General features: G+C 42.3%; 2 protein-coding genes across 2 annotated transcripts in view; one reads left to right on the top strand and one right to left on the bottom strand.

Annotated features, from left to right (window-relative positions):
• The window catches only part of gdap1l1 (ganglioside induced differentiation associated protein 1-like 1), a 97,571-nt gene that overhangs the window by 42,712 nt on the left and 28,444 nt on the right, over positions 1 to 26,415 (top strand). The window lies entirely within an intron of this gene.
• The window catches only part of jph2 (junctophilin 2), a 47,929-nt gene that overhangs the window by 19,680 nt on the left and 1,834 nt on the right, over positions 1 to 26,415 (bottom strand). The window contains exon 2 of the mRNA XM_088608305.1: positions 13,411 to 14,221. Coding sequence (XP_088464431.1) covers positions 13,411 to 14,221 — 811 coding nt within the window. The remainder of the gene's footprint in view (positions 1 to 13,410; positions 14,222 to 26,415) is intronic.

The raw sequence follows: 26,415 nt of genomic DNA, 5'->3' as shown, positions 1-26,415 counted from the left end.
TATAGAAGGGCGGTAATACAATTTAGTGTCGTCGGCGCGTTTTTTCTTCTGGGGCCTATAGGAAAATGGTGCTGACAGTCCACCACAATTATTTCTCATTCCATGTCCTACTCTAGAAATCACAGTTCTAAGCAGAAAGGAAATCAGACCTTTAATCTGTTATGCCTCAATGAGCTCCAGCACTGCTACATTAGCTCCACCAATTGCCAATGCGCATTCTGCACATGCTGGAGACTCATTGGGGCCATCCTCAACGAGATCAGGCCGGGCCTATCAGGCCAATTAGGGAACATCACACAGTATTTAAGCCCTGAGAAATCATCCCTCAGGGCTCAGACATTGAGTCACTAACCCTGCCTTGAGTTTGTCTCAGTTTCAGGTCCACAGAAGTATTTCTCAGTAGTCTTCAGTCTTCAGTCTTCAGTCTTCAGTCTTCAGTCTTCAGTCTTCAGTCTTCAGTCTTCAGTCTTCAGTCTTCAAATAAATAACTTTGATTGCTGCATATCCTGGCTCATTGACTCTAATTTCCACCAAGCCCGTTTCAACACTTTGTTGGGCCCGGCCCAACATAATCAAATTAAGAAGGACACCATACACAGGATCAATATTGCCGTCACAAACTGGTTATGTACTGTATGACTGGAAATTTCACAGTGTATGTTCTGTGAACTCAATTTGATTGTGCCAGCTGGTAACAATTATTAAAGTTTTAGAACGCAATCAGACTGAGCTTTGATTAAAGGTCAAACCCTGTAGTTCCAGTAAATCCTGTTTAGTAGTTTAGGGATAAAAGTTACTTACATGATTTGTAAATCCATTGCAGACTGTACGTACACGAGTGGTCTGTATTTGAAACAAGATTTGTTAAGTTAAATAAATATGTTTTTTGAATTATATGTATTTTTTTCTAAGGAATTTTTTCATCCAAAAAACGCTAGTTCAAGAGCAAGAACTGGCCACATTTTGTTCTTTTCTAGGCCTGTATTTCTGACTAATCCTCAATTATCTGACAGGCCAATTACGTAAACAACAGACAGTGTTGTGCATAAATTAAGGTACAATTAAAGAAATCATGTGACGATGATAATGCCTAGGTGTTCGAATAAAGCACAGCAGATTAACTGATGTAAGAAACAGAAAGCACATCCTTTTTTTCCTCACCTCAGTCACATCTCCTCTACTGGCAAGTCTTAAGCAGATGTTGGAAGCAAAGCTGTGATTTGTAAAAACTGTGTTCTGAAAAAAGGCCAAGCCTCACATGAGTGTTTCCTGTATGGTATACTTCGCTGGTCTTGCTGTGATCTGTTTACAGGCCACTTCAGTCTCCCACTGCCAGTCAGAGGGAGGTGAAGCTTACACCAGATGGCACTTCGACAACCAACCTGCAACAGCACTGACGCAGGTTACAGTAGTACAGCTCAGTTCTACCAGTTTTTAAGCAGAATTGTAAAGCTAGAGAGGCTGTTTCATTGTGGCTGTTTGTTAATGTATGCTAATCTGACCTCTGACCTGAGCATGTTACAGGGCTGTGTCTAAAAACCCAGCTGATGTGTCCTACTGATTACAATCTTGTTACGGCTTTAAGAATTGTAGTTCTTGGTTGTTTCACTACGATTTGGTGTGGAATCTCTCTTGGGAGAATGAGCACAGATTCAGAGGTGACGTGTGCCTGTTACATTTGGTATTGAAAGCTCACGGGTGCATGGAAAGTCCTAGGTGTTGCTGTTTTGCAGCAAGACAGAAATATCACGCTCGGCAGGGTTACAGTCAGTTAATGGCTTAACCTAGACTGGAACACAAGTCATGGACTACAAGACTTGGGTATTTTCAGTGTTAAAGCAGTCAATACTCCTGTCACGTACTACTAAAAGTGGGAGAGGGGTTAGTAATGGGAGATAGCTATGAAATATTAGCTGCCCCTAGTGTCTACTGATTTTAGGGTAATTAAAATATGAGTTATAAAAATATATGCATTCTGACTGTTGTATACAAAATGAAAGAGGGTATTTACTACATGATCCTCTATCTAGGCACTAACCTTAAACAAGGCCGCAGTGTGAAAGCTGGTTCTGGGCTTACAATAGGAAGGTTGTGGGCAGAGATTTTTGTTGGGACACTGCTGACATGCACGTGAGGACTGTACTGCTCTCACTTTGCTCCACTACAATGCCCAGCTGAAATTACAAGTACAAAAGCGCCAGCCTAATAAATTAATAGTGTTTTTTTATCACAATGGGGGCAGCCTTTGCCTTACATGGCTGACTCGCACAGTTCTGAGGCAGTTTTGACAGTCTCTGGGCTTTTTGGCTGCAGAAGACTGTCTGTGTTTAGTCATGTTATGCTGCTAAGAAGGCAACAGGCAACACATAATCTGTCTTGGCCCAGCTGCAAGTGGAGTTGTCCAGGGGCCTGTTTTTCAGCAGTCCTCCCAGGGTGACTATCTTGGTGAATGGTCAGTAGGAATACTGTTCGAATGGTGAAGCCTTAGCATATGCATCTGGTTACAGCACGCTGATTCTGAAGCCCTTGTCAGACATGCAGGGTGCACGACTCTGCTTCTTATCGAACAAGCAGTAAGTTTGTCCTTTTGATTCTAGGACTTATCTCTCACCCTAAACATCGCACTCACTTTCCAGTGGAGTGTGCTGTCACGGCTGGGTCATACATGCACCGTCTGAGCACGTACTGTATCAGCAGGAGTCCGAAAGACAAGGGATTTCAGCGTTAAGGTCCTGCCTGCCTCAGGATTTGCGAATTGCTTTCAGTGGCGTTGGAAGTAGAGCATTCAGCTTCTTGCTCCTCAACTGTGCATCCTTTCCAGTCAACATTAGCAGAGGTGACATTAGGATTCGGTTGTAAGTAAATGTAAAGTCTTGGTTTGGTGTTCCTCATAAATGTAGGTTGCTGAGGTACTATCTTCTGCTTTATTTTTGTAAAGGCTCTGAGACACTATGTTTTTTATGCAAAAAATTGTATTGCATTGTAGATTCTGTACTTAACGGGGCAAATAGCCATAATTTCACAAACCTTCTTGTGTGGTGGGCAATATTCTTAACAAGCTTCCCATTACCATGACATGAGTGGAGCATACGTATGGGAAAACCTACAGCGTGTGCGTTTGTGAGGTCTGTAGCTGCGAGCTGAAAAACAAAAAGAACGGCTGATTCTAAAGTTATAAGAGAAATACGGCAAAGGGTGAGTTTTTTTTTTGATGCAGTCCCAGCTAATTTGCTTTCCTGAAGCCAGGGTAGATTAAATTGGGTTCTTGACCTTGGGTATGTGAACAGCAGATGCCTTGTCTAAATGACAGTTTTACAAAAAATGGGCATTACTGCTAACTCTGCCAATTCTGGACCTGAGGTGCTATCTGTGTGGAGTTTGTATGTTCTCCCTGAGTTTGTGTGTGTTTCTTCCGGGTGCTCCGGTTTCCTTCCACAGCCCAGAAAACATACTGGTAGGTTAATTGGCTTTCTAGGAAACACAGTCTGAGTTTGTGTGTGCTTGTGTCTGCATGTGTGTGTGCCCTGTGATGGACTGGCGTCCCTTCCTGGCTGCACGCAAGTATAAGTCTTGATAGCTGACAGTTCTTCTCAACTTCCAGACCTACGTTTGAGGTTCAAACTCAAAGAAGGCAGTTTCCAAAGAGTCCAAAAGACCTAGAACAATTCTGCCTGCAGAACGTGTCAAAAACTGTCAATAGTGCCAGAAATGTATAGCACACTACAGGTGATGTCCTGCCTGTGTAATCCCTGTGAGAGGAGAATTTTCAAAATACTAGCTACAGAGGTGTGAATAATTATAACCTTCCTGTTTTCTGCACTAAAGTTATTTTGAAAGATGTGACTTAGAGGGCCGTGTGGTGGTACAGCTGGGCTCGGGGTCCGATTCCAGACCTGAGGTGCTATCTGCGTGGAGTTTGCATGTTCTCCCTATATTCCTATGGGTTTCCTCCTACAGTCCAAAGACAGAATTGTCCCTGGTATGTCTGTGTCTGTAGGCATCCTGCGATGGACTGGTGTTCCCCCTTGTGCCCCTTGCTTGCCAACATACTGTAGTCTCTGGCTCCCTCACGCCCCTATAACCAGCTGAAGCAGTGAGAAAATGGATGGATGGATATGATTTTGAACCACGCAAGGCCATTAAGATCCCATGTTTATATCCTTCAGCAGGATGTACAGTATCTATACGAGAGGAGACACAAATAGATCCGGAGGGCACTGTATATGACATGCCAGCGACACAGAACACAATAACACCAAACAAATACACTGCCAGTCTCTACACACAAAGTTACTGCCAGAAATCCTATTAGCTCCTTTCTAAAGTATCCTCTTGGCCTTTTATATGGGGTACATACGGATCTGTGTGACAAGTCTGCTGACGCAACACTAATCCGTCTCCTATGTAGCACTGGGTGTCACTTAGCAGGACTAATCCTAACGGGAGTGTTGTCACAACAAAGCACTACTCCTAAAAAAAAAACAGAAGGCCTAAAGGTGTGGCTGTATGTACCAGCCACATTACAGCAGGTTTATCTGATTATCTGTTTTTGAAATGTTTGCACATTCCTGGCCTTATGGTCCAGAGAACTTTTCTTATTAAAAAAAACAAACATGTTCAATCATTTTCAATGCATCAGACAATTTAAGGACATGGCACTCCAAGGGATCAGACAACAAAATATTTTCTTTCTGCTTATTACGATTCACTTGAGCACTACAGAGAAATGTGAGGCATTTCTTTTTTCTTTGCTACAGTCTGTATTCTCTAATATATACAGCACGCAAGCATTTACAATAACAAATCAAACCTTGTTTTCATTTAACAAAGGATCTGACCGTATACATTTATGGAAAATGAGGTTGTACAGCATATGAACGCACAAATAATAAATGAAGAGTGTTTGTCTGCTTTTGAGTGAAAGATATCTCATAAGTTTATGTAGGCTCAACTTAACACATCCCTTAAATACCCACTGAGTGTTTTTAATGGATTTGGGAAAGGAGCAGACAGTAAACACTGACACATTCTGTTTAGATTTGGTCAGGCTTTTTGGACCTCCTAGCCTTCTTCATACAGCCTGACGGACCACAGTGGCAACCAACACGTCCGCCTGTGTGCTGGTGCTCAGATTGGCATGTGAGGACGAGGGCTATCAGCTGTTGTGCATTCCCCTGGGATTGTGGCGCAGTAGGCCTGTGCCTTTCCTTATTTGGGCAGGCCTCTTTTCTGACACCAGGCCTCGCCAGGGCCTCTGTGAGTCATTCACACCCAACTCTCAGCCTCGGAGGAGTCTCTCATTCCTCTACCGGGAAAGAGTGACTCCGAATCCTGAGCGTCAACAGGAACTGCTAGCTAATGCTCGATTGACTACTGAATGGGCAGAAAGTATTTATAAATCACTGACTTCACCAAAGTTGTCCTTGCTGCGCTGGCATTCCAGGCAGCCTGTCACCAGCATGTTTCACCCCAGCCTGGTTTCATCACAGGCACACAGACTGCTGAAGCAACCTTGTTCAGCTGGCCCCACTTCTGTAAGGTCTAATCTCCAACACCACAGCATTTACTCTCTGGGTTTCTCAATCAGCCACAAGTAGTATGGATCTTTCTTCCTAAGATTTTCACTTCAGCCTCAAAAGTTGGATTTATACCGAACATATCAATTTGCTTTGGAACAATAATTTTGTTCTTTTGGTTTTTGACAGTCTTCCCCTTAGACTCGACAAATACAGGTAACTCACGTCACCGTCCATCTTTCAGATTCACGTGAGATACGTAAGGAAATGAATACCTTTACAACTGATAGGTGAAGATAAATTGACTCCACTGGAGTCACCTGCACTGTTGACCCTGCAGTGTGACTTTTCAAACCACCAAAACAAGTTATGGCATTGGGCGCCACTGACAATAATGTAATATCTCCAAATGAAGAAGGATTTTGAATTTTTACTATTTAAAAAACAGGCTGTCCCATGATGCAGCCAAAACAACAAAGGAAAAAAGCAGCAGAAGGGACGTCTGCCTTCTGTGACCTTTTAGATGAGGGTTCCTGCAGACCTGAGAGAGGAGTCTGATACTCTGTAGTCCCTTCAGTACAGATGCCCTCTGAGAGCACAGTGCATAGACTTATTGCTGCTGAGCTACTGCTGGGAAGGTCATGCTGCGGCATTTTCTACTGACCTACATGGATCAGTTTGAGTGTAACCCAAGTGTTTTGTCATTGCTTTGCTCTGGTAAGCCCTGGGTTGGACGTCAATCCATGTCATCATGTGAACCGCATTGACCGGCACAGTTGAAGTGTTAGAAATGTTTTTTTTTTCTGTTCTAAATCTAGTGTGATGATGGAACTTGCAGCGTAGAATTGAAGTTGCTACAGCATGTAATAAAGCACAAAACGTAATATTAATGAATTATATATTAATTCAGTTTGATTTTGTACATATTGAAAGTAAAATGCATAAGATGATACCTTAAATACACCTCATAGTACGGATTAGGGGTATACTGTTTTAGTTCTCTTTTGTAATATCAATAATTCCTTCTCAGTACTCATACTGTACAGTTCATAAAAGTTCTACATTAGTGGGAGGACTGCTGTGGTTTAACCATTGAAGTCCTGAGCTCAGAGAGCAGGTCAGGACCTAAACCAGTGTCGTCAGCAGTAGACTTTATTGCCATATGTATAAGTACATTGGAATCTTTATTCGCTTTGCTCAAGACAATCACAGTCCAGCAGACAACACAGTAAAACAGACAATACCACACAATCTAGACGGTACTTTACAAACTGAATCCATACTGTAATAACAAAAAAACAATAAATATGTAGTACTGTAGCACATGGGTAACCATGCAAAAAGTGCGTAGTGCAGACATGCATTGAGTCTGAGGCATTGCAGTTAGCTGCAGTAGGGTAGAAGCTGTTCTTGAGTCTAGTGGTCCTTGCTTTAACACTCGGTACTGCTTACCAGAGTTGGTTGGGATCCTGAATGATGGATTGGGCTTTATAGCGACAGCAATCTCACCGATTGATGGTAAATCATATCCCATAATCCTCTGTGCTGCTACCACAACCCTCTGCAGCACATCTTTGTCATGCATGATAGTATTGCTGTACCACACAGTGATGCCACTGATGAGGACACTTTTTATGGTGCTGCGGTAAAAGTTCATGAACAGCCGTTTCCCCACACCGCATTTCTTGAAGCATCGCAGAAAGTGCAGGTGCTGTTGTTAATGAAGTCTAGAGAATAATGGCTCCAGCCTAGGCTATCTTAGGCCTTAGGCATTTTTCCTCCTCAAAAGTCTTTCACCTAAAAGTGCCAAAATTCCTGTTAGAAAACAACCAATATGTGAAATTATTTGTGTTTGATTTAATAACCTACCAGAATGTCTATGCCCATTACTAAGAATATGAGAAAGGCTTCAAATTAAATGAGGCCATTCAACAGTTTCTAAAACTGAACATTTGCACTTAACTACATGTTTATTGAAGATAGCTGTTAAGCTCCCCTGAGCCTGCCACACTTTACTTTGAAGAAATCAAACGACAAATCCTTGTAGGATTTTTATACAGGAAAAGTGCAAAAATACTTGCTTTTTAATATTTATATATAACTTAAACAGTTTTATATAACAGCACAAAAATAATGAATTAACAGTTTCACAAGAATATAGTACTTTAGCTTAAAGTACTATAAAAATAAAGTAGTATTTTGTAATGGATATGTATCTTTTATTGAATGTCCTTATCTCAGCACTGAAGAGACCACACAATATGATTGGTACTGATTAACCCATTGCCTAACAGTCCAAAAGTGAAATTTCTGCCAGATTTCTCAGTGATTCTGTGAAGTAGACTTGCCTTCGCTGTGTGCGGGGTGAAGACCACCTAACTGTACATAATTAAACAGAGCCTCCTGTCTGCCTGTTTGGGTTCAGCAGATGTAAACAGACACTTGGACGATACTATAATGCCTTTTAATGGAGTCTTCAGTCTGCTGCTTGGCTTCACAGATGATGTAAGAGAGCTTATGACTTGGTAATACCGTTTGCTTCAGCCGTACAATGTTTATATTTTAAGATGGTCAAGACATGTTCTGGGAATCATCATCAATTTTCCCGAGGTTATAAATTGCATGCTAATTTCGGTGGCTGCTTGTCTAATGAAGAATTTCTTCCTTGTATGGAGATACACGAAAAAATGGAAAGTGGATACACTTAAAAAGACCTTCTGCCTACAGTCGGTTCTTAGTTCTAGATGTATTCATGTAAAGACTTTACAGATGGATTGAAAAGCTAAACTAGGGATCAATTACAAAGCACCCAGTGTGCCAGAAAATCAGGGAAGTAACTGAAATCTTAGAAACATTTTTTTCCCCACTGTATTTGTTGTTTGAGCCATTTCTTTAAGGCTGAGAAAACACTGATTTAATTGAATTGTTTCATGTCATGCTCACATTTTTACACATTTTGCTAAATAAGCATTCGTTATTGTTTTATTTCTTCCCCACATATTTATATATCTTGAAGGATCTATGTAAACACTCAAATCACATGTGGCCCTCCTGCAGCTCAGATTCACACATCTCATTTGCACAGCGTACATTCCTGCTTCCTGTATGGATCACAACTATCAAGCCTTTTTTAATCCCCATGTTACTAGTCCTGTTTTTGACACTCCCCTCTTCTGTGTATCATGACTCGTTCGCCATGTTATGCCAGAATCTAAATCACTGATACAGATCGGAAAGACCGATGAGTCAAGAATTAATCCGTGCACCATGGTTTACATCGGCATAGTTTGTGGTTGTGCCCCTGAAGTACAAATGTTATTACTTGTTCATTAACCAGATCTCTACGCATGTGCATACAGTACATTACCTTGGGTTTCTATAACTTCTGATCTATGAATTAAACCCCTTTTTTATGAGAGACTTTATCAAAGGCTTTCTAGAAAGTTTTAGTCTGATCAACTGTTCTTGTCACTTGTTTGAAGAACTCTACTAAATTAGTTAAACAGATCTTGCCCTTTCTAAAAATCCAGAGATGCATGCCTCTTTAAAGGTCATTATTTTGTAAGTTTTCATTTTTTAGTTAGAACCGTTTTTGCCAGTTACTGTATGTTAGCAAGAATACTGATTGGTCTGCAGTTTCGTGGTTCAATTCTGTCTCCCTTTTATGAATTGGTGTTAGATTTGCAACTCTTCCATTTGTGAGTACTACTGCCATTTTTAGTGACAGCTGAAATATTCTAGCTGGGAGCTATAAATAACCCCTTGTTGCGCTGCATGTTTTTGCTGCTTGCTGTCTGTTAGCTGTTCTGTTCAGTTCTACTAGTTTACTATATCAGCTGTGCCTGTAGCTCAGTATACTATATGCTATATGCTATAAACATTCTCTTCCTACTGATTTTTCCAACATCTCCCCATTAAACAATTTAGGCAACATTTTCCTATACTTATAACAATAATAATAATAATAATAATACTTTATTTTATATAGCGCCTTTAAAGGTGGCTTCTCAAAGCACTTTATAGGATGACTATATATATATAGAGGAGACCTTGGATGGTGGTACTAAGAAAAGCAGAGGGGTGAAGAATGGAACCAGTTGAGTAAAGGCTTTTCTAAAGAAGAGGGTTTTGAGTCTGGAGTTTAGAGAAGGTGACTCTCTGATATCCTTGGGGAGAGAGTTCCAGAGCTTGGGGGCATAACAGGAGAAGGCCCTGTCACCCATACAATGTAGACGGGCTTGGGGGACAGTAAGGAGAGCAGAATTAGAAGAGACATTTTTTCAGCCTTTAGAATTTTGGAGTATAAAAATCCTCCTGCTGTTGACTGTGAACCCAGGACTCTCTGCCACTGTTCATTGCTTGTGAGGTGAGGTTCATGCCCTCGTGGTCTGTTTTCTTTTTAAATTCTGCACACTACTGTTGCACTAAAGCTTTAGAGATTTAAAGTATACATCAATAATTCCTACCAGCTACCTTATAACGGTCTCGCTTGCACAACGGGTCTTTTGACATTTATCATGTTTCTCAATTCAATAGTAAAATTCAAAGTGCAAAGGGAAGCTGAATTCTGTACTTGTTAACATCTTAGTCTGCCTTGCTGTTGAAGATAATCCATGTTATCTACTCAATGTTCTAAGTTTATAAACAGAATATTGATAAACCATATTGTAAATAATAGTTGACTAGTGTGGAGAAGTGGGGTTCAGCATGAAAAAATGCATTCACCTGAAAACATCACATTTAAGAACTCTTATCCCAATTCAGGACCATAGTGGCCCATAGCAGTGCCAGATTTCCCATTAGTCACTGTAGGCACAGTGCCTAGGGCCTATGAAATGTTAAGGGCCTACGAAGGAGGGAAACACTAGTGACTCCATGCTTGTGATCGACTCTAGGTGCTCCAAATCAATAACCATACTCTATCTTGCAGCTGTTCTAGAAACTAGAAGTATCCAAGTGATGGTCGCTCGACTCTCTCCATCGATCACGTGGTTTAGCATTAGATAGTTTAAAGTGCATCATGTCAATCGACGTCATTCAATTGGCGTTTATCCCTCTTTTTGCAGATTTCGGAGTGAAAGTGCCTAGGGCGTGGCCCAGAGCCTATCCTGGGAAACATTGGGCATTAGGGATGGGACACAGACATAGGGATAGAGACAAACACACACAAATTTTACAGAAGCCCAATTAACCTGCCAGCATGGATTTGGACTGAGAGGGGAGACCAGATCATCTGGAGGAAACCCGTGGAAACAGGGGGGGAACATATTAACTCCACAGATAGCACCCCAGAAATTGAGCCCAGGGTCCCAGCGCTGTGAGGAAGCAGTGCTAAACACTGTGGCACAAAATGAATTAGTAAAATGAAGATAGAAAGATTTGTGACAGATATTGCTTTGTGTGTATCAGGTACTGTAAGTACCTGGAAAATAAAAAAAGTAAAATGGTACAGAAATATTAGACCTGCTGTAGAATATACAGTATTAATCACTGTTATTAAGTGCTGAACATATCTACACTATTCCTGTATGGCGGTTAGGTGGCTCTGTTGCTCAGGATCTGCGCCTGTGACTGGTAGGTTGCTGGTTCGTGTCCCACGTCCGGGAGAGGAATCCTACTCCGTTGGGACCCTGAGCAAGTCCCTTAACCCCAACTGCTCCAGGGGTGCCATATAAATGGCTGACCCTGCGCTCTGACCCCAAGCTTCCCTGTCTGTGTGTCTCATGGAGAGCAAGCTGGGGTATGCGAAAAGACCAATTCCTAATACAAGAAATTGTATATGGCCAATGAAGTGATCTTATCTCTCTTAAAACTGCTGCACCTTCTTGCACAATTCAGGGTGCCTGTGCTTTTGGCATAGATCTACTATTTTGTGGTCTTTATGTTTCAGCAGTTTTTCATGGCCATGTTGATCAGGGGGAAAAATAAAACAATGGAAGAAGTGTAAAGTCTATAAAAGTCATATTTTCCAGTTCCTAACTGACTTGAATCTGCTATGAATTAAACTCTCTTTGCAAGGTGGTGTAGTCAGTCTGGAATAATACTTAGTTTCCATTACCAAGAGAGGAAATTTCCTTCAGCGCTGCAGCCATATAAAATATTGAAATTAGCATTAGTTTAATTTTCAGAAAAGCTGTTATTTAAGAGGGACATGCAGTGGGGGGACACACAACTTCTTAAGTGTATACAGTATAGGGAATCAAAAGTCAAACCAATACTTTTCTTTCACAATAACGACTGAACTCAACAGATCAAACAGCTTCCACTTTGCAGATGTGACCACATCGTCATACACACTGTAGAAGCTATCAATCAGGGGTATTAAGGACAGAGGGTGAGTGGACTAATTCTACAACCAGCCTGTGAGGATGTGAACACAAAGACGCAGTTAATCCTTTTGCGAATACTCAGTCCGTAAGCAATAGGTGCTGTGTGTAGCAGTGGGGCTAAGTGATTCCTGGATTCTACACAGGTCTGGTGCTGCTCTCAAGCAAGAACAAGGTCAGCCAACAGACAGAAAAGAGCACAGATACCTAAAACTTGAGACACTTGCCTAGTCTACACCCTGGGGGTTATTCAGGAAACTGGAGATTAGAAGAAAGTTGTATAATCTAATATCACGGTTAATATTTAATACGTAGTTATTAATTATTATTTAGCTTTATTTAGAAATAAGTGATCTTGCAAGTTCATTTCTAACCAGTTTTGTTTTTGGTTGGCCTTATTTTCTGACAGAAAAAAAGCATTTTGTTATCTGATTAATCAAAGTGAAATTTCATTACCATGAGCCAGAATTGTAAGCAAGACCTGTGTTGTGATTGTCAGGCAGGGGCTGTCTCAATACACAGCACTTTGAATGAACTATTCAACTGAAAATGTCTGCTTCGTTTAAGAAAGGGACTAATTATTAGCATGTTTCTTTTTTCTGTTCTACCTAAGGCAGTTATTGATTTTGTTGTTTTTCCCTTTGGTTTGCATTGTGCTGATGAAGCCAGTCATCTTGGTGCACCTCACCCCACAGTGGCTGCGAGTCGATATGTTAATGCTATTAAAATGTATTACGACAAATAATTTAAATTAATAATATTCTACTATTTTTCTGGGAGAGCAGTATCTGATAAAAAAACATCTGAAAGGTACATACAGTATATAAGCCCATTTCCTTGGTCAAGGAACAGCTAAACACACTGATGAGCCCATGGCTGCTGATTTTGCACTTATATACACAAAGCAGAATTAGAGGTTTGTTTAGTTTTCTAGCATTGTCAAATGTCAGTCCAATGTTGGTCGAAACGAATTAATATTCATATAGATGGATCAAATTCTGTTCACTAGGAAACTTCTGCTACCAGAAGATGCACTCAGGATGCACGTTCAAGCTAGCTCTAAATATGGGGTCGACCTGGACTCTGCACGAGTTAGAAGAAGGCTGAATTTGGAATAAACAGAACTGGATATTTATGTATGACAGGACGCCGAGGAGTCAGATAAAGAACGGTGCTGTTCCAAACACGTGAGAGCAACTACTGTTCGGACTTTGCCAGCACGTTCAATAAAGAAACACTTTGTTTCAGTCCATGCGGTATATTTACAGTCTGGCTGCTGCACTGCAGGTTCAAGGGATCACCTCGGTCCCGGATTTCTCCGTGGTTCCCCTTGTTTCTATGGCTCTGCGTGTCGCCAGAGCAACTGGCGTCCGTGCCTGTAGGCCGGGAGCTAGAGACTTCCATCAAGCGATCGTTGTTCTGGAGCTCCGTCCTCCTCTCCAGCGTCACACAAAATCCTTTGTCCCAGAAATTTGCTGCTCCGCTGCACGGAAACCCTGGAGCCGAGCCAAGCTCACATTTCTGCACTCAACCACCCCACCCCCCCGGCTTCTCGAGGCCCCACTCACCTGGAGGCGGCGATCTCTGCCTTCTGCTTGGCGATAGCGGCCGCCCTCTGCGCGCCCTCCACGCTGCGGTCCACCTTCTGCCGGATCTTGCTGCTCTTGAGGGGGATCACCCGCTTCTTCATGCCCTTCACCAGCATGTTGTTCCTGTACTTGCCCTCCTCCTTCCGGCCCTCGGGGAAGGTGGTGCAGCCGTAGCCGTGCCGCTGGTTGTCCAGCCACTCGCCCTCGTACTTCAGGCCGCTGGAGCGCTCGCTCACGCCGTAGCCCGAGCGCTTGTCGTTCTTCCACTCGCCCATGTACGTCTCGGTGGTGGTGGCGTCGATGTCGGACTCCACCGGCGGGAAGTCCTCGCCCCCCTCCGTCTCCTCCCCCAGGCTGAGGGTGGAGTTGGCGTCGCTGGCCGCCGAGCTCAGGCCCGACTCGCTCTTGAGGAAGCTCACCTTGCTCTTCTGGCTGGACAGGGAGGCGCGCGACTCCGACTTCTTCAGCTTGCCCAGCAGGGAGCCCCGGCGGAACAGGCCCTTCTTCTTGGGCTTGGGGGCCTCGGGGTCCACGTGGAGCGTCAGGGCGAAGCCGCCGCGGGTGGGGTTGGCCGAGGGCGGGCTCAGGGGCGTCTCCTGGCCGGCCGCGTTGGTGGCGGTGATGAGCGGGACGTCCTGCTGCAGCAGGGTGCCGTTGCTGTGCTCGCTGCGCAGGGAGGTGAGGGAGGTGCGCAGGGGAGAGCGCACCACCGCCGCCATCCCGTAGGGGACGCTCTGGCGCACCCCGTAACCGTGGCGCATGCCGCCCGTGAACTGTCCTTGGTAAGTGCCTGAAAGAGACCCAGAGGAATATAATGGCATTGCACATGTGTGCAGAGTGACAGGTATCAGTTACAGTCTATACAGATATCACGGCTAAGAATCTGGACTTGAGTTCATTGCAGTAATTTACTGTGTGATAAATTCCAGCCATGCTGGTACATGGCAGTGATTTACACTGAAATACTTTGGGTACAGCGCAAAGGACTGCGGATTTCTTTGTCAATGACGTCGGTCACAAGAGGAAAACTCTCCAGACTCGTATGAATCTTCCAAGTTCTTGGCGGCAACGCAAGAACGGAGCCAAGACCATGTGTAACATGAAAAAGAGAAGGCACCACCTTGCCTCAGAATGTGACTTCTCCTTTTGAAATTAACAAGGGCAAAGATGTGGTGGCACGACTCGTGATAAAGTGAAATGCCATTGTTCCCGTATGCGAAAATATTGTTTCTAGAGAGCCCCTGAGTAAGAAAGCAGCCTCCAAGATGTGGACTTTATCAAATGAAGAAATACACTCTATTATGGCCTATTTAATGTTAGTACACCAAAGGGACGAAATGCAAATTGCGGTTTGACCTAATACTCAAACAAAAATAGTGCCATCACATCAATTATTTAAGCTGGTACTGTACATCTCAGAGGCTATATAAACTATGGCACAAAAATGCTCCATTAATTGTGAAACAGCAGATTTCGCAGATCCTAATGATAATAATAATAATAATTGCTTACATTTATATAGCGCTTTTCTGGATACTCCACTCAAAGCGTTTTACAGATAATGGGGACTCCCCACCACCACCACCACCAATGTGCAGCCCCACCTGGATGATGCAATGGCAGCCATAGTGCGCCAGAACGCTCACCACACACCAGCTCTCAGTGGGGAGGAGAGCAGAGTATTGCCTGACTGTCCCCAACTATCAAAAAGAACCTCATATCCACCCCAGAGGAGCTCAAGAAAGATTTAGCTTAATTATTTAATTAATTTAATTTAGAAAACGCATCCATTTCTGGAGACAAGAAGTACTTTCATCTCAAATAACTCTCTCCTTTCAAGATCAGTTAGAAAGAAAACTTTTCCACCTTGAGATGGACTTTCTCCAACCCAGTTAATTGGACAGCATACTTCTTAATTTGAAAACGCTTGGTTATGGGAATCTGATGATTACAACTTAGCTACAACGCCTGCAGGCTTGTGGATCACTACAAACCCCCTAAGACCCACTTTGAGATCATAAAACTTCAAAGTACATAACTAATAACACAAGAGAGCCATTTTATAGCCTGTAATTAGATGTACTGTATGCTGCATGTCCACAAGGTCCCCAATGCAGTATACAGTACATACTGTAATTGTTTTACAAATACAATCTATATTAACACATCTGATCTTTAAATCAGTGTGAGCAGGGAGCATTATAAAGAGGGATAACAGCACATTGGTACAGGACTGTATACAGGTAAACAACAAACGAGATATTTACCTGTGGTTTTCAATATTGGGATTTATAGGACAATTTGACCTTCATAGCTTCACACAACGTTGTCAAGAAACCCTTACAACCTTTCAAAACATTAAACAATTTTTGACTAACAGAACCTGGAACCAAGTAAAGACAGTCACTAAAGCAATTTTAAGGGCTCTGGTATTTTCAACTGGAACTGAAAGCAGAACGTACTGTAGCTTTCCAGGAATTTCTGTGTTTTTGGTTTTATTTTCGTTGTTGATATATCTTTTAAGCCATTGTCACCATAGCAAAAATGATAAAAACACTGATATGATCTGTGCTGTGACCGGCACGGAGAAAATGGATTTCACGGCTGGCACCAAAAAAAGAAAAACAAAACAATCCTGCAAGTTTCCTTAAGTTTCACTGTTCTGAGAGTTTTGGGAAAGTAAAAACAATCCTCTTATCTTATTCTATGCTGACGGATAGAGATTTGCTCCAAGCAAAATCTAAAAGAGTGTAATAGACCGTCCATCCATTACAGTATGTTACTATTTTATTTAATTCCTAAAATCAAATTCATGACACAACATCTGTTTCCTAACTGCTTTATCCAGTATGGGGTCAAGGGGGAGCCAGAGAATATTCTGACAAGCAATGCATTTTTATCCTGCTTCTGGGAAAAGTTTAAGGTAGTGCTTTATATAGTTACTTCATTAGATCAGTTACTTGAAGAAGCTTTCCTGAATTCCCTTTCTGCGAATCAGGCTAAAAGGATGAACTAATTCACAGAGGGTGTTCATCAGAAAAGAAATATGTCCTATACAAATCAGAGATGAAAACTGCTTTATAAAACCATACACATTAAGATATTGCTTTTCTGAGGTGGATACAGTACAGTAGGCTAGAGAGTACGACTCCCTATTCATGATGTCATGACGTTTGACAAAGATCTATTCCTGAGTTTGTTTCACAGGATTAATAAATAAAATTTTATATGTCTTTAGGAGAAAATATCCAGAACTATTTATACCCTCTAATGCATGCCAGGGGTTATCATTGCTGGGGTGCACACATGTCTGAATTCCATCAACCATCTGAGATGCTGGGGGTCAAAGGAACAGAATAAGTTCTATTATTATTTCCTGACATATGGTGCTGCAACATCTCGATCATCTACCAGCCCTGAAAACTGCTGATTCAGCTCCTCTAACCCTTGACAGCAGAAAACATGGAACATACAGTAATTCCTGTGTGCTGTGAGGAATATCTGTGTTCTATTGTGAATTAACCACATTTCTTCCTTTTTCATTGCTGTTCAAACAAGTTATAGAAGTTCTGCCTATTAGTTCTCATTAAGGAGGAGGAAATGTACCTTTAAATTAGTGTAACCCCAATCATAATATGTAGATTTCAGTACATGTGATTGTCAAGGGACTTTCCTGGAAACCCTGCGCTTATAATATATTATTATATGAATATAAAATCGTATTTAATATTTGCTGTATTTAAAAAGCATCTTCTCAAAGCACTTTACAGGAAGAGTAAAACAAAACAGTTAAAACAATGAAAAACTGTACCAAAGACAGGAGATAACAAAATTAGCACAAAGAAACAGAAGTGTTTAGAATGTAGTAGAAGAGACAATGGAGCAGACACAGACATCAATTAAATTAAAGCCTTTCTGAAGAAGAGGATTTTGAGTCTGGATTTGAAGGCAATCGTGATAGGTGACTCTCTGATATCCTTGGCAACAGGAATTCCAGAGCTTTAGGGCATAACAGGAGAAGACCCTGTCACCTAAAGTACATAGATGAACATGGGGGACAAATAGGACACCAGAGTCAGAGGAACAAAGATGAAGAGTAAGAAGATAAGTAAGACAGGTAGTGAGGTGCCCATCCATATACAAGGGAGCATGAGGATTTTGAAGTCAATACAAAACCTGACAGGAAACCAGTGCAAGGACTCCAGGACAGGAGTAATGCCATCACTCACACATGATCTGAACAGGATTCTGGTGGCCAAATTCTAGACGTACAGAAGTTTGTTCAGCATGGATTGAGGTAGCCCAATGAATAGGACTTCCGGAGAAGTCAAATATGTTGACCGGATTTTCAGCTACTGTCAGAGACAACATAGGACAGAGTCTGCTGATATTTCAGAGTAGAATGATGAACTTACAAAATTTTACACATGTGGGTTCAATGTCAAGCCTGGATCAAACATCACCACCAGGTTTTTCAATATAAATATAAATTCAGAAATTCATCCACAGATGAAGGAAGTAAGCTGTGTGTGTGTGGTGTGGAACTGTAGGCAGTAAGGTGTGTGTGTGTGGTGTGGAACTGTAGGCAGTAAGGTGTGTGAGTGTGTGGTGTGGAACTGTAGGCAGTAAGGTGTGTGTGGGGTGGAACTGTAGGCAGTAAGGTGTGTGTGTGTGTTGGGTTGAACTGTAGGCAGTAAGGTGTGTGTGTGTGTTGGGTGGAACTGTAGGCAGTAAGGTGTGTGTGTGTGTTGGGTTGAACTGTAGGCAGTAAGGTGTGTGTGTGTGTTGGGTGGAACTGTAAGCAGTAAGGTGTGTGTGTGTGGGGTGGAACTGTAGGCAGTAAGGTGTGTGTGTGTGTGGGGTGGAACTGTAGGCAGTAAGGTGTGTGTGTGTGTGGGGTGGAACTGTAGGCAGTAAGGTGTGTGTGTGTGTGGGGTGGAACTGTAGGCAGTAAGGTGTGTGTGTGTCTTGGGTGGAACTGTAGGCAGTAAGGTGTGTGTGTGGGGTGGAACTGTAGGCAGTAAGGTGTGTGTGTGTGTTGGGTGGAACTGTAAGCAGTAAGGTGTGTGTGTGTGTTGGGTGGAACTGTAGGCAGTAAGGTGTGTGTGTGTGGGGTGGAACTATAGGCAGTAAGGTGTGTGTGTGTGTTGGGTGGAACTGTAAGCAGTAAGGTGTGTGTGTGGGGTGGAACTGTAGGCAGTAAGGTGTGTGTGTGTGGGGTGGAACTGTAGGCAGTAAGGTGTGTGTGTGTGTTGGGTGGAACTGTAGGCAGTAAGGTGTGTGTGTGTGTGGGGTGGAACTGTAGGCAGTAAGGTGTGTGTGTGTGTGGGGTGGAACTGTAGGCAGTAAGGTGTGTGTGTGTGTGGGGTGGAACTGTAGGCAGTAAGGTGTGTGTGTGTTGGGTGGAACTGTAGGCAGTAAGGTGTGTGTGTGTGGGGTGGAACTGTAGGCAGTAAGGTGTGTGTGTTGGGTGGAACTGTAGGCAGTAAGGTGTGTGTGTGTGGGGTGGAACTGTAGGCAGTAAGGTGTGTGTGTGTGGGGTGGAACTGTAGGCAGTAAGGTGTGTGTGTGTGGGGTGGAACTGTAGGCAGTAAGGTGTGTGTGTGTGTGGTGTGGAACTGTAGGCAGTAAGGTGTGTGTGTGTGTGTGTTGGGTGGAACTGTAGGCAGTAAGGTGTGTGTGGGGTGGAACTGTAGGCACTAAGGTGTGTGTGTGTGGGGTGGAACTGTAGGCAGTAAGGTGTGTGTGTGTGTTGGGTGGAACTGTAGGCAGTAAGGTGTGTGTGTGTGTTGGGTGGAACTGTAGGCAGTAAGGTGTGTGTGTGGGGTGGAACTGTAGGCAGTAAGGTGTGTGTGTGGGGTGGAACTGTAGGCACTAAGGTGTGTGTGTGGTGTGGAACTGTAGGCAGTAAGTTGTGTGTGTGTGTGGTGTGGAACTGTAGGCAGTAAGGTGTGTGTGTGGGGGGTGGAAGTGTAGGCAGTAAGGTGTGTGTGTGGGGTAGAACTGTAGGCAGTAAGGTGTGTGTGTGTGTGGGGTGGAACTGTAGGCAGTAAGGTGTGTGTGTGTGGGGTGGAAGTGTAGGCAGTAAGGTGTGTGTGTGTGTGTTGGGTGGAACTGTAGGTAGTAAGGTGTGTGTGTGTGGGGTGGAACTGTAGGCAGTAAGGTGTGTGTGTGTTGGGTGGAACTGTAGGCAGTAAGGTGTGTGTGTGGGGTGGAACTGTAGGCAGTAAGGTGTGTGTGTGGGGTGGAAGTGTAGGCAGTAAGGTGTGTGTGTGTGTGGTGTGGAACTGTAGGCAGTAAGGTGTGTGTGTGGGGGGTGGAAGTGTAGGCAGTAAGGTGTGTGTGTGGGGTAGAACTGTAGGCAGTAAGGTGTGTGTGTGTGTGGGGTGGAACTGTAGGCAGTAAGGTGTGTGTGTGTGGGGTGGAAGTGTAGGCAGTAAGGTGTGTGTGTGTGTGTTGGGTGGAACTGTAGGTAGTAAGGTGTGTGTGTGTGGGGTGGAACTGTAGGCAGTAAGGTGTGTGTGTGTTGGGTGGAACTGTAAGCAGTAAGGTGTGTGTGTGTGGGGTGGAACTGTAAGCAGTAAGGTGTGTGTGTGTGGGGTGGAACTGTAGGCAGTAAGGTGTGTGTGTGGTGTGGAACTGTAGGCAGTAAGGTGTGTGTGTGTGTTGGGTTGAACTGTAGGCAGTAAGGTGTGTGTGTGTGTTGGGTGGAACTGTAAGCAGTAAGGTGTGTGTGTGTGGGGTGGAACTGTAGGCAGTAAGGTGTGTGTGTGTGTGGGGTGGAACTGTAGGCAGTAAGGTGTGTGTGTGTGTGTGGGGTGGAACTGTAGGCAGTAAGGTGTGTGTGTGTGGGGTGGAACTGTAGGCAGTAAGGTGTGTGTGTGTGGGGTGGAACTGTAGGCAGTAAGGTGTGTGTGTGGGGTGGAACTGTAGGCAGTAAGGTGTGTGTGTGGGGTGGAACTGTAGGCACTAAGGTGTGTGTGTGTGGGGTGGAACTGTAGGCAGTAAGGTGTGTGTGTGTGTTGGGTGGAACTGTAGGCAGTAAGGTGTGTGTGTGTGTTGGGTGGAACTGTAGGCAGTAAGGTGTGTGTGTGGGGTGGAACTGTAGGCAGTAAGGTGTGTGTGTGGGGTGGAACTGTAGGCACTAAGGTGTGTGTGTGTGGTGTGGAACTGTAGGCAGTAAGTTGTGTGTGTAGGGTGGAAGTGTAGGCAGTAAGGTGTGTGTGTGTGTGGTGTGGAACTGTAGGCAGTAAGGTGTGTGTGTGGGGGGTGGAAGTGTAGGCAGTAAGGTGTGTGTGTGTGGGGTGGAAGTGTAGGCAGTAAGGTGTGTGTGTGTGTGTTGGGTGGAACTGTAGGCAGTAAGGTGTGTGTGTGTGGGGTAGAACTGTAGGCAGTAAGGTGTGTGTGTGTGGGGTGGAACTGTAGGCAGTAAGGTGTGTGTGTGTGGGGTGGAACTGTAGGCAGTAAGGTGTGTGTGTGTGTGGGGTGGAACTGTAGGCAGTAAGGTGTGTGTGTGTGGGGTGGAAGTGTAGGCAGTAAGGTGTGTGTGTGTGTGTTGGGTGGAACTGTAGGTAGTAAGGTGTGTGTGTGGGGGGTGGAACTGTAGGCACTAAGGTGTGTGTGTGGGGTGGAACTGTAGGCAGTAAGGTGTGTGTGTGGTGTGGAACTGTAGGCAGTAAGGTGTGTGTGTGTGGGGTGGAACTGTAGGCAGTAAGGTGTGTGTGTGTGGGGTGGAACTGTAGGCAGTAAGGTGTGTGTGTGGGGTGGAACTGTAGGCACTAAGGTGTGTGTGTGTGTTGGGTGGAACTGTAGGTAGTAAGGTGTGTGTGTGAAACCAGGGATTCACAAGACCCTTGGCCTGATTTTATGAATCTAGCATCAAATATGGGTTTAGAATTAGTGACTGTCAGATGGGTTATATTTTTATCTGGGCAGTTTTCTGCAATATACTTTAAAATATATAAAAGTAAAGTTTTATATAAGTATATAAAATATATAAAAGTACAAATATTTTAAAAGCCTAGAGAATCCTCATCATGACCAAATGCTACCTTAAATGATAAATGAGTAATATTTTTTCTCCATTAAAAGTTGAATGTCTCCCCTGGCAAGATGCAAAGACAGAAGTTGTATATATCTTTTTTTTGTTAGTCTTAAAAAGGATAACAAATGTAAACATTTTCACCATTCAGAAGTAAGTTAAACTATACTATACAGTCTATTCTGTTCCATAATTAGCAGGATATTGCTGTGAACATTCTAATCCTCCAGCTTTATTGCTGGTGTAATTTAGGAACAATACACATGACTAGTGTGTAATGACATACTGTATTTCTGGAGGCAGCATGAACTGATTCCTATAACTCAAAATTGTTGCTGTGTAGTTCATGGTTAGGCTTGAGGCACATACAGTATGAGCCTGATGTCCAGCTCTCCAGATCCAAGTTAAGCAGGACAGGTTAACATTGCCTTCTATACAATTATCCCTAGTGCTTTCTGCAGCTCAGAAGACCTGTGTGAAGTATATTCTATAGACAGGAAGAAAGAATTTAAACAGTATAAAAAAGCATCCACAAAGTAGCTCAAGAATATATTTTGCAATTACTTATTCTGTGGTGTTTCCTCTCACTTCAAAAGCATTGAATACTCTTACCAGAAATTAAGAAAATCCTGAGTATCTATTCCCTTTAAGACAAAATTATAGCATTTTTCTTTGATTTAGATTATAATTAGATTATAATTTGCCTAAAATTAGATTAGATTAACATTTTGTACTGTGTTTAACAGAAATGTCTTCAGAAATGTTTAATATACACTGGGAGATGTAGAAATATATTGATTCTAAAAATGATACTATCGACCTTGGTACATCAGGACACATCTATATCAAACTTATGTTTACATTTTAAGGGTGACAGTTAAGACTTATGCATAAATAAATATCAAGATTAGAAAGGATCTTAAAGATATATCTTTTGGAAATAATAATAATAATAATTTTTTTCTTTAATTCTTGAAGATCCACTCTCGAGTTTCTATAGCCATATGTACAGCGCCACTGTCCTTTTTCCACTAGCTTCTACTCTCCATAAAATGCAAATATGGCATTCACCCATCTACTCTTCTGTAAGTTCCTCATTGCAAAGTAGCTCCTGTTCAGAAACAGATCTCCCTGCATGATCTTTGGCACAGAGTTTGACCTTCTGGTGTCTCAGTGAGACCTGGCACTGAAATTCTTCCAAGAAGCATCCGGGCTGGAAATTAGATATGTTTTCTCCAAGGGCTTTCCCAGCTAAGTAAACGTAAAAAAGTGTTTAGCTACAGTTGGTTTTATGCACATTAATACTGTCCCTGCTATGCGAGGCAGTGGAAATTTTCGTATTTAGCGTCTCCAGTAACACTGATAAGATAAACCTGCAATGCAGTCAAATCACAGTGCCCAAGATATCGTTTGCACATTGATACAGCTTTAGAATACATAATATTGCAAATGCTTGTATTCAGCATTGGAGGATTCCCTATTATCTGAACAGTGCTCGCTGGATCTAATCATGTGTGGAAGCGGTTTTTCTTTTGTATATTTATGTGATGAAGTGAAAGTTTTGATCTTACTGTAGTTCTTATAAGATTGTGTAAGTGAGCACTGGGTCCCCATATTTGAAACAAAGTCATAGGCTGATGCATTCATTTCAGCACATACTGGTTACTATAGTACACTTAATTTTGAATGATATCTCTTTCGGGTTTATTGAAGATGTATTTATCTGAGCAAAAGGTAGCTAAGATGATTTTGGCAATGAGCGAACTTGTGTCAGAAAGTGCACATCGTTCAAAAGCACGTCTTACCATCTCGTTAGAATCTTTAACCAGTGTTTTTTTCACTCTTCTTTATTTATCCTTAGAGACCGATTTCAGACTGTGTTTTCTTTATTTTAATACCTCATCTCTTCTTTCAGTTGGAAATGTCTGTAGCACCACTACTTTTCTAGTTGAAAAAAATATTGAATTGACCACTACCAGCAAAGACTGATTTTCAAAAGTAGTAAAGAAAGTAGTAAGCTAAAAAAAGTTCTTACTTAGCAGAAGACTTAGTATGGGAGTGCTCAACTGAGAATTTCATGCAGTACCTTTCAGTCAGCCATGTAACCTTAGAAATGTACAAACGTCTTAAAGATCACATTCGTGGTTGTTAGGGTTAGAGAGAAGAGGCTCAAATAAATATACACTAAAAGAAAAAACAATAAAAGAAGCATAAACTATATTGTATCCTGAAAGATCTACGTTAAAATGGAAGAGGAAAAGTACGCAAAATAAAAATTCTACACCACCTGAACTTTGGAAAACAGGGTATTTAAAGCACACTGGTGATTTGTGTGGCACAATGAGTACAGTCTATTCAAAGCTGTAGTTCACAGAGAATACTAATCATTGTCACTTCTAACATGCCTACCCCCTCTGCTATTCTCTGGCCAGTTTGTTGCCCTAGCAATGGGCAAAATCCCAGTGACCATCTGCAGCAACATGTGGAGATACATGTCTCATTATTTCAAGCTTAAGTCACCTTTTGGACATAAAAGGATAAATTATGAATGTTTCTTTCCCAGATTTCCCAGATTGTCGGTAAGTCTCCAAGAGGTTTCTAGAAATCAAGATTTGCATCTCTGGTTTACAATTAAAGCTAGTATTTCTTTGGTTTCTTTTAAAATGACTTTTCCTTTTTTTAAATAAAGAAATGACCATAAATTGATAGAACACCGTTTTCATTGGTGAAAGAATACTGCAAATTAGATGCAAACCTAAAATAATCTGAAAAACTCAAATCTCAACCTTCAATTTCAGCTTTCAAGACAAGACTTGGGTACACATTAAAAGCTATTTCACGCAGTTTATCAATGCTTTTATTTTTTCAAGTTACAATCAACATTTTTCCAAACTGGGTTTTGTTTTTAACTGTAGCAATAGGGAAAACCTTTAACTGTAAGTGAAAACCTGAGATGAGAAACTGAAGACCCAAGACAGGAAGTCCTTTTGAAAGACATGGAACATTTTTCCGAGCCTTTCAGTAACTCCCAAGTCACCAGGGTCCTGTGAAAAAAGTTAACATGACATTTGTGTATTAATGATCCTTTTGGAAACCAGTAGTAAGTGTGCAGTCTGAGCCTCCTCAACTCCCTCAGAAATGTACCGATTTGTCTTAAAAAGAGACTTCCCTAGCATAGCACAAGCACAAACATGAGTTAAATGAGCAGTCGCAATTACATTCTTTCAAAGTTGTGTTAGCTGTGTAGTCATTCTGGCCCTCCAGTACAGAATCACTCACAAAGCATAAATAATTCAGCAATAAAGCCCTCTGTTGCTGCTCTTGTTTTTTCCAAAGCTGTGAAAAGGAAAGAGGTCACAAGGAAACATGAAAGAGCATCAAAGAGTCAAAATCGTAGACATATGAATCGAAATCGAAAGTCATATTTGACAAAATGGAGGCAGAGGTATATTCTGGAAAAACTATTGTCACTGTTGCTTGTTCTGTACTTGTTCACACTATAACTCCTTTGGGTTTCCCTGGGTTTATCTTTCCTTTCTCCTGTTCGTCAGCTTAAATCACACACAGAAAAAGCCTTTCTCTTGTTACTCACAAGCCCTTTACCCACGTTTTCAGATTCATGTCAACAGGATAAACCAGCAGTCCACATGGTGCAGTGAGTAATCTGAACTTTGAGAGGCCATCAGTCCTGCTATCGATTAGACTTTGTACACAACCAGAAATATCAGAAAGACCTTGAAATGGAGACAAGGGAAGCTGAGAAATTCCTCCTGACAAGGGAGATGAATTAATGTCGTTGAAACTCTATCCTGTGCCACACACTATCACCAGGGAGATTCTGAAATATGCTCACAGGCAGTGCCTGGATGTTTCCATAGAATTATTTAATCTCCCTTCATACTAAATCCTAAAACATTGATATAATATAATAAAGAACAACTTTCTCATGTTTCCCTGCATATCCAATATAATTGCCAATGACATCCATTGGATATCACCTGTATGAATTTTAAAGAGTTATGAACACAAGGAATATGAATATATTATTTTCACCTTTTTGACTGACTGATTTCTTCTAATGAAGGACAGATGAAAGGTTGTTTGATAATACTGTACAGGTGATGCAAATGTCCACTTTGAGTGTTGCTAAATAGTTTTGATGTGCTGTTACGGCAGTACTGTACACCTCTTAGGAACCATAGTCAAAATGACTACCTTTACCTTCCCCGGTCAAAATCTCCAGATCTCAATGCTATTTTAAACCGGTAGAAGCAGCAGAAGGGTGGCCCTGTGGTGCACTGGTTAGAGGTTGGCATTGCTGCCTTGCAGTGTTAAGGTCCTGGGTTCAATTCTGAACCTGGGGTGCTATCTGTGTGGAGTCTGTATGGTCTCCCTATGTTTGCATGTTCTCCCAAAAAGAAAGACCAAAGTTTTAAAACATACGGTAGGTTAATTGGATTCTGGGAACATTGGTCTAAGTGCGAGTGTGCGTGTGTTGTTGTGTCATTGTGTGCCCTGCAATGGACTGGCATCCTGCCCAGGTTGTATCCAGCCTTGTGCCCGTTGCTTGCTGGGATAGACTTTAGCTCCACCACAACCCTGACCTGGAGGAACCGATTCATTTTTGAAACATCTGAAAAGGCTCAGTCAACATGGGAAACAACATCAAAACAAAAGGAAATACTATAGATGTTTTTTTTTCTCAGTATCTTTTGAAAGTGGAGTGATGTGAAACTTTAACAATAGACCTCTCATGTCTCGTATTCGCTCACCTGATAACACTTGATTAACTGCTTCCAATCTACTCACATGTGTACAGTGTGAACAGGTTCTGGTGGTTAAGCAGATCTTCAACAATTCAGCTAGGCACCAGCAGGGCACTTGTGAGCTCTATGATGAATTCCAACTAAGAAGAGTCATTAAAGAGCATCCACATTTACTCA

The sequence above is a fragment of the Lepisosteus platostomus genome, chromosome 15 (genome assembly GCF_059453375.1).
Source record: "Lepisosteus platostomus isolate fLepPlt1 chromosome 15, fLepPlt1.hap1, whole genome shotgun sequence".
Lineage (NCBI taxonomy): Eukaryota > Metazoa > Chordata > Actinopteri > Semionotiformes > Lepisosteidae > Lepisosteus > Lepisosteus platostomus.
The sequence above is the reverse complement of the archived record's forward strand: the minus strand, read 5'-3'. Positions and strand labels throughout refer to the sequence as shown.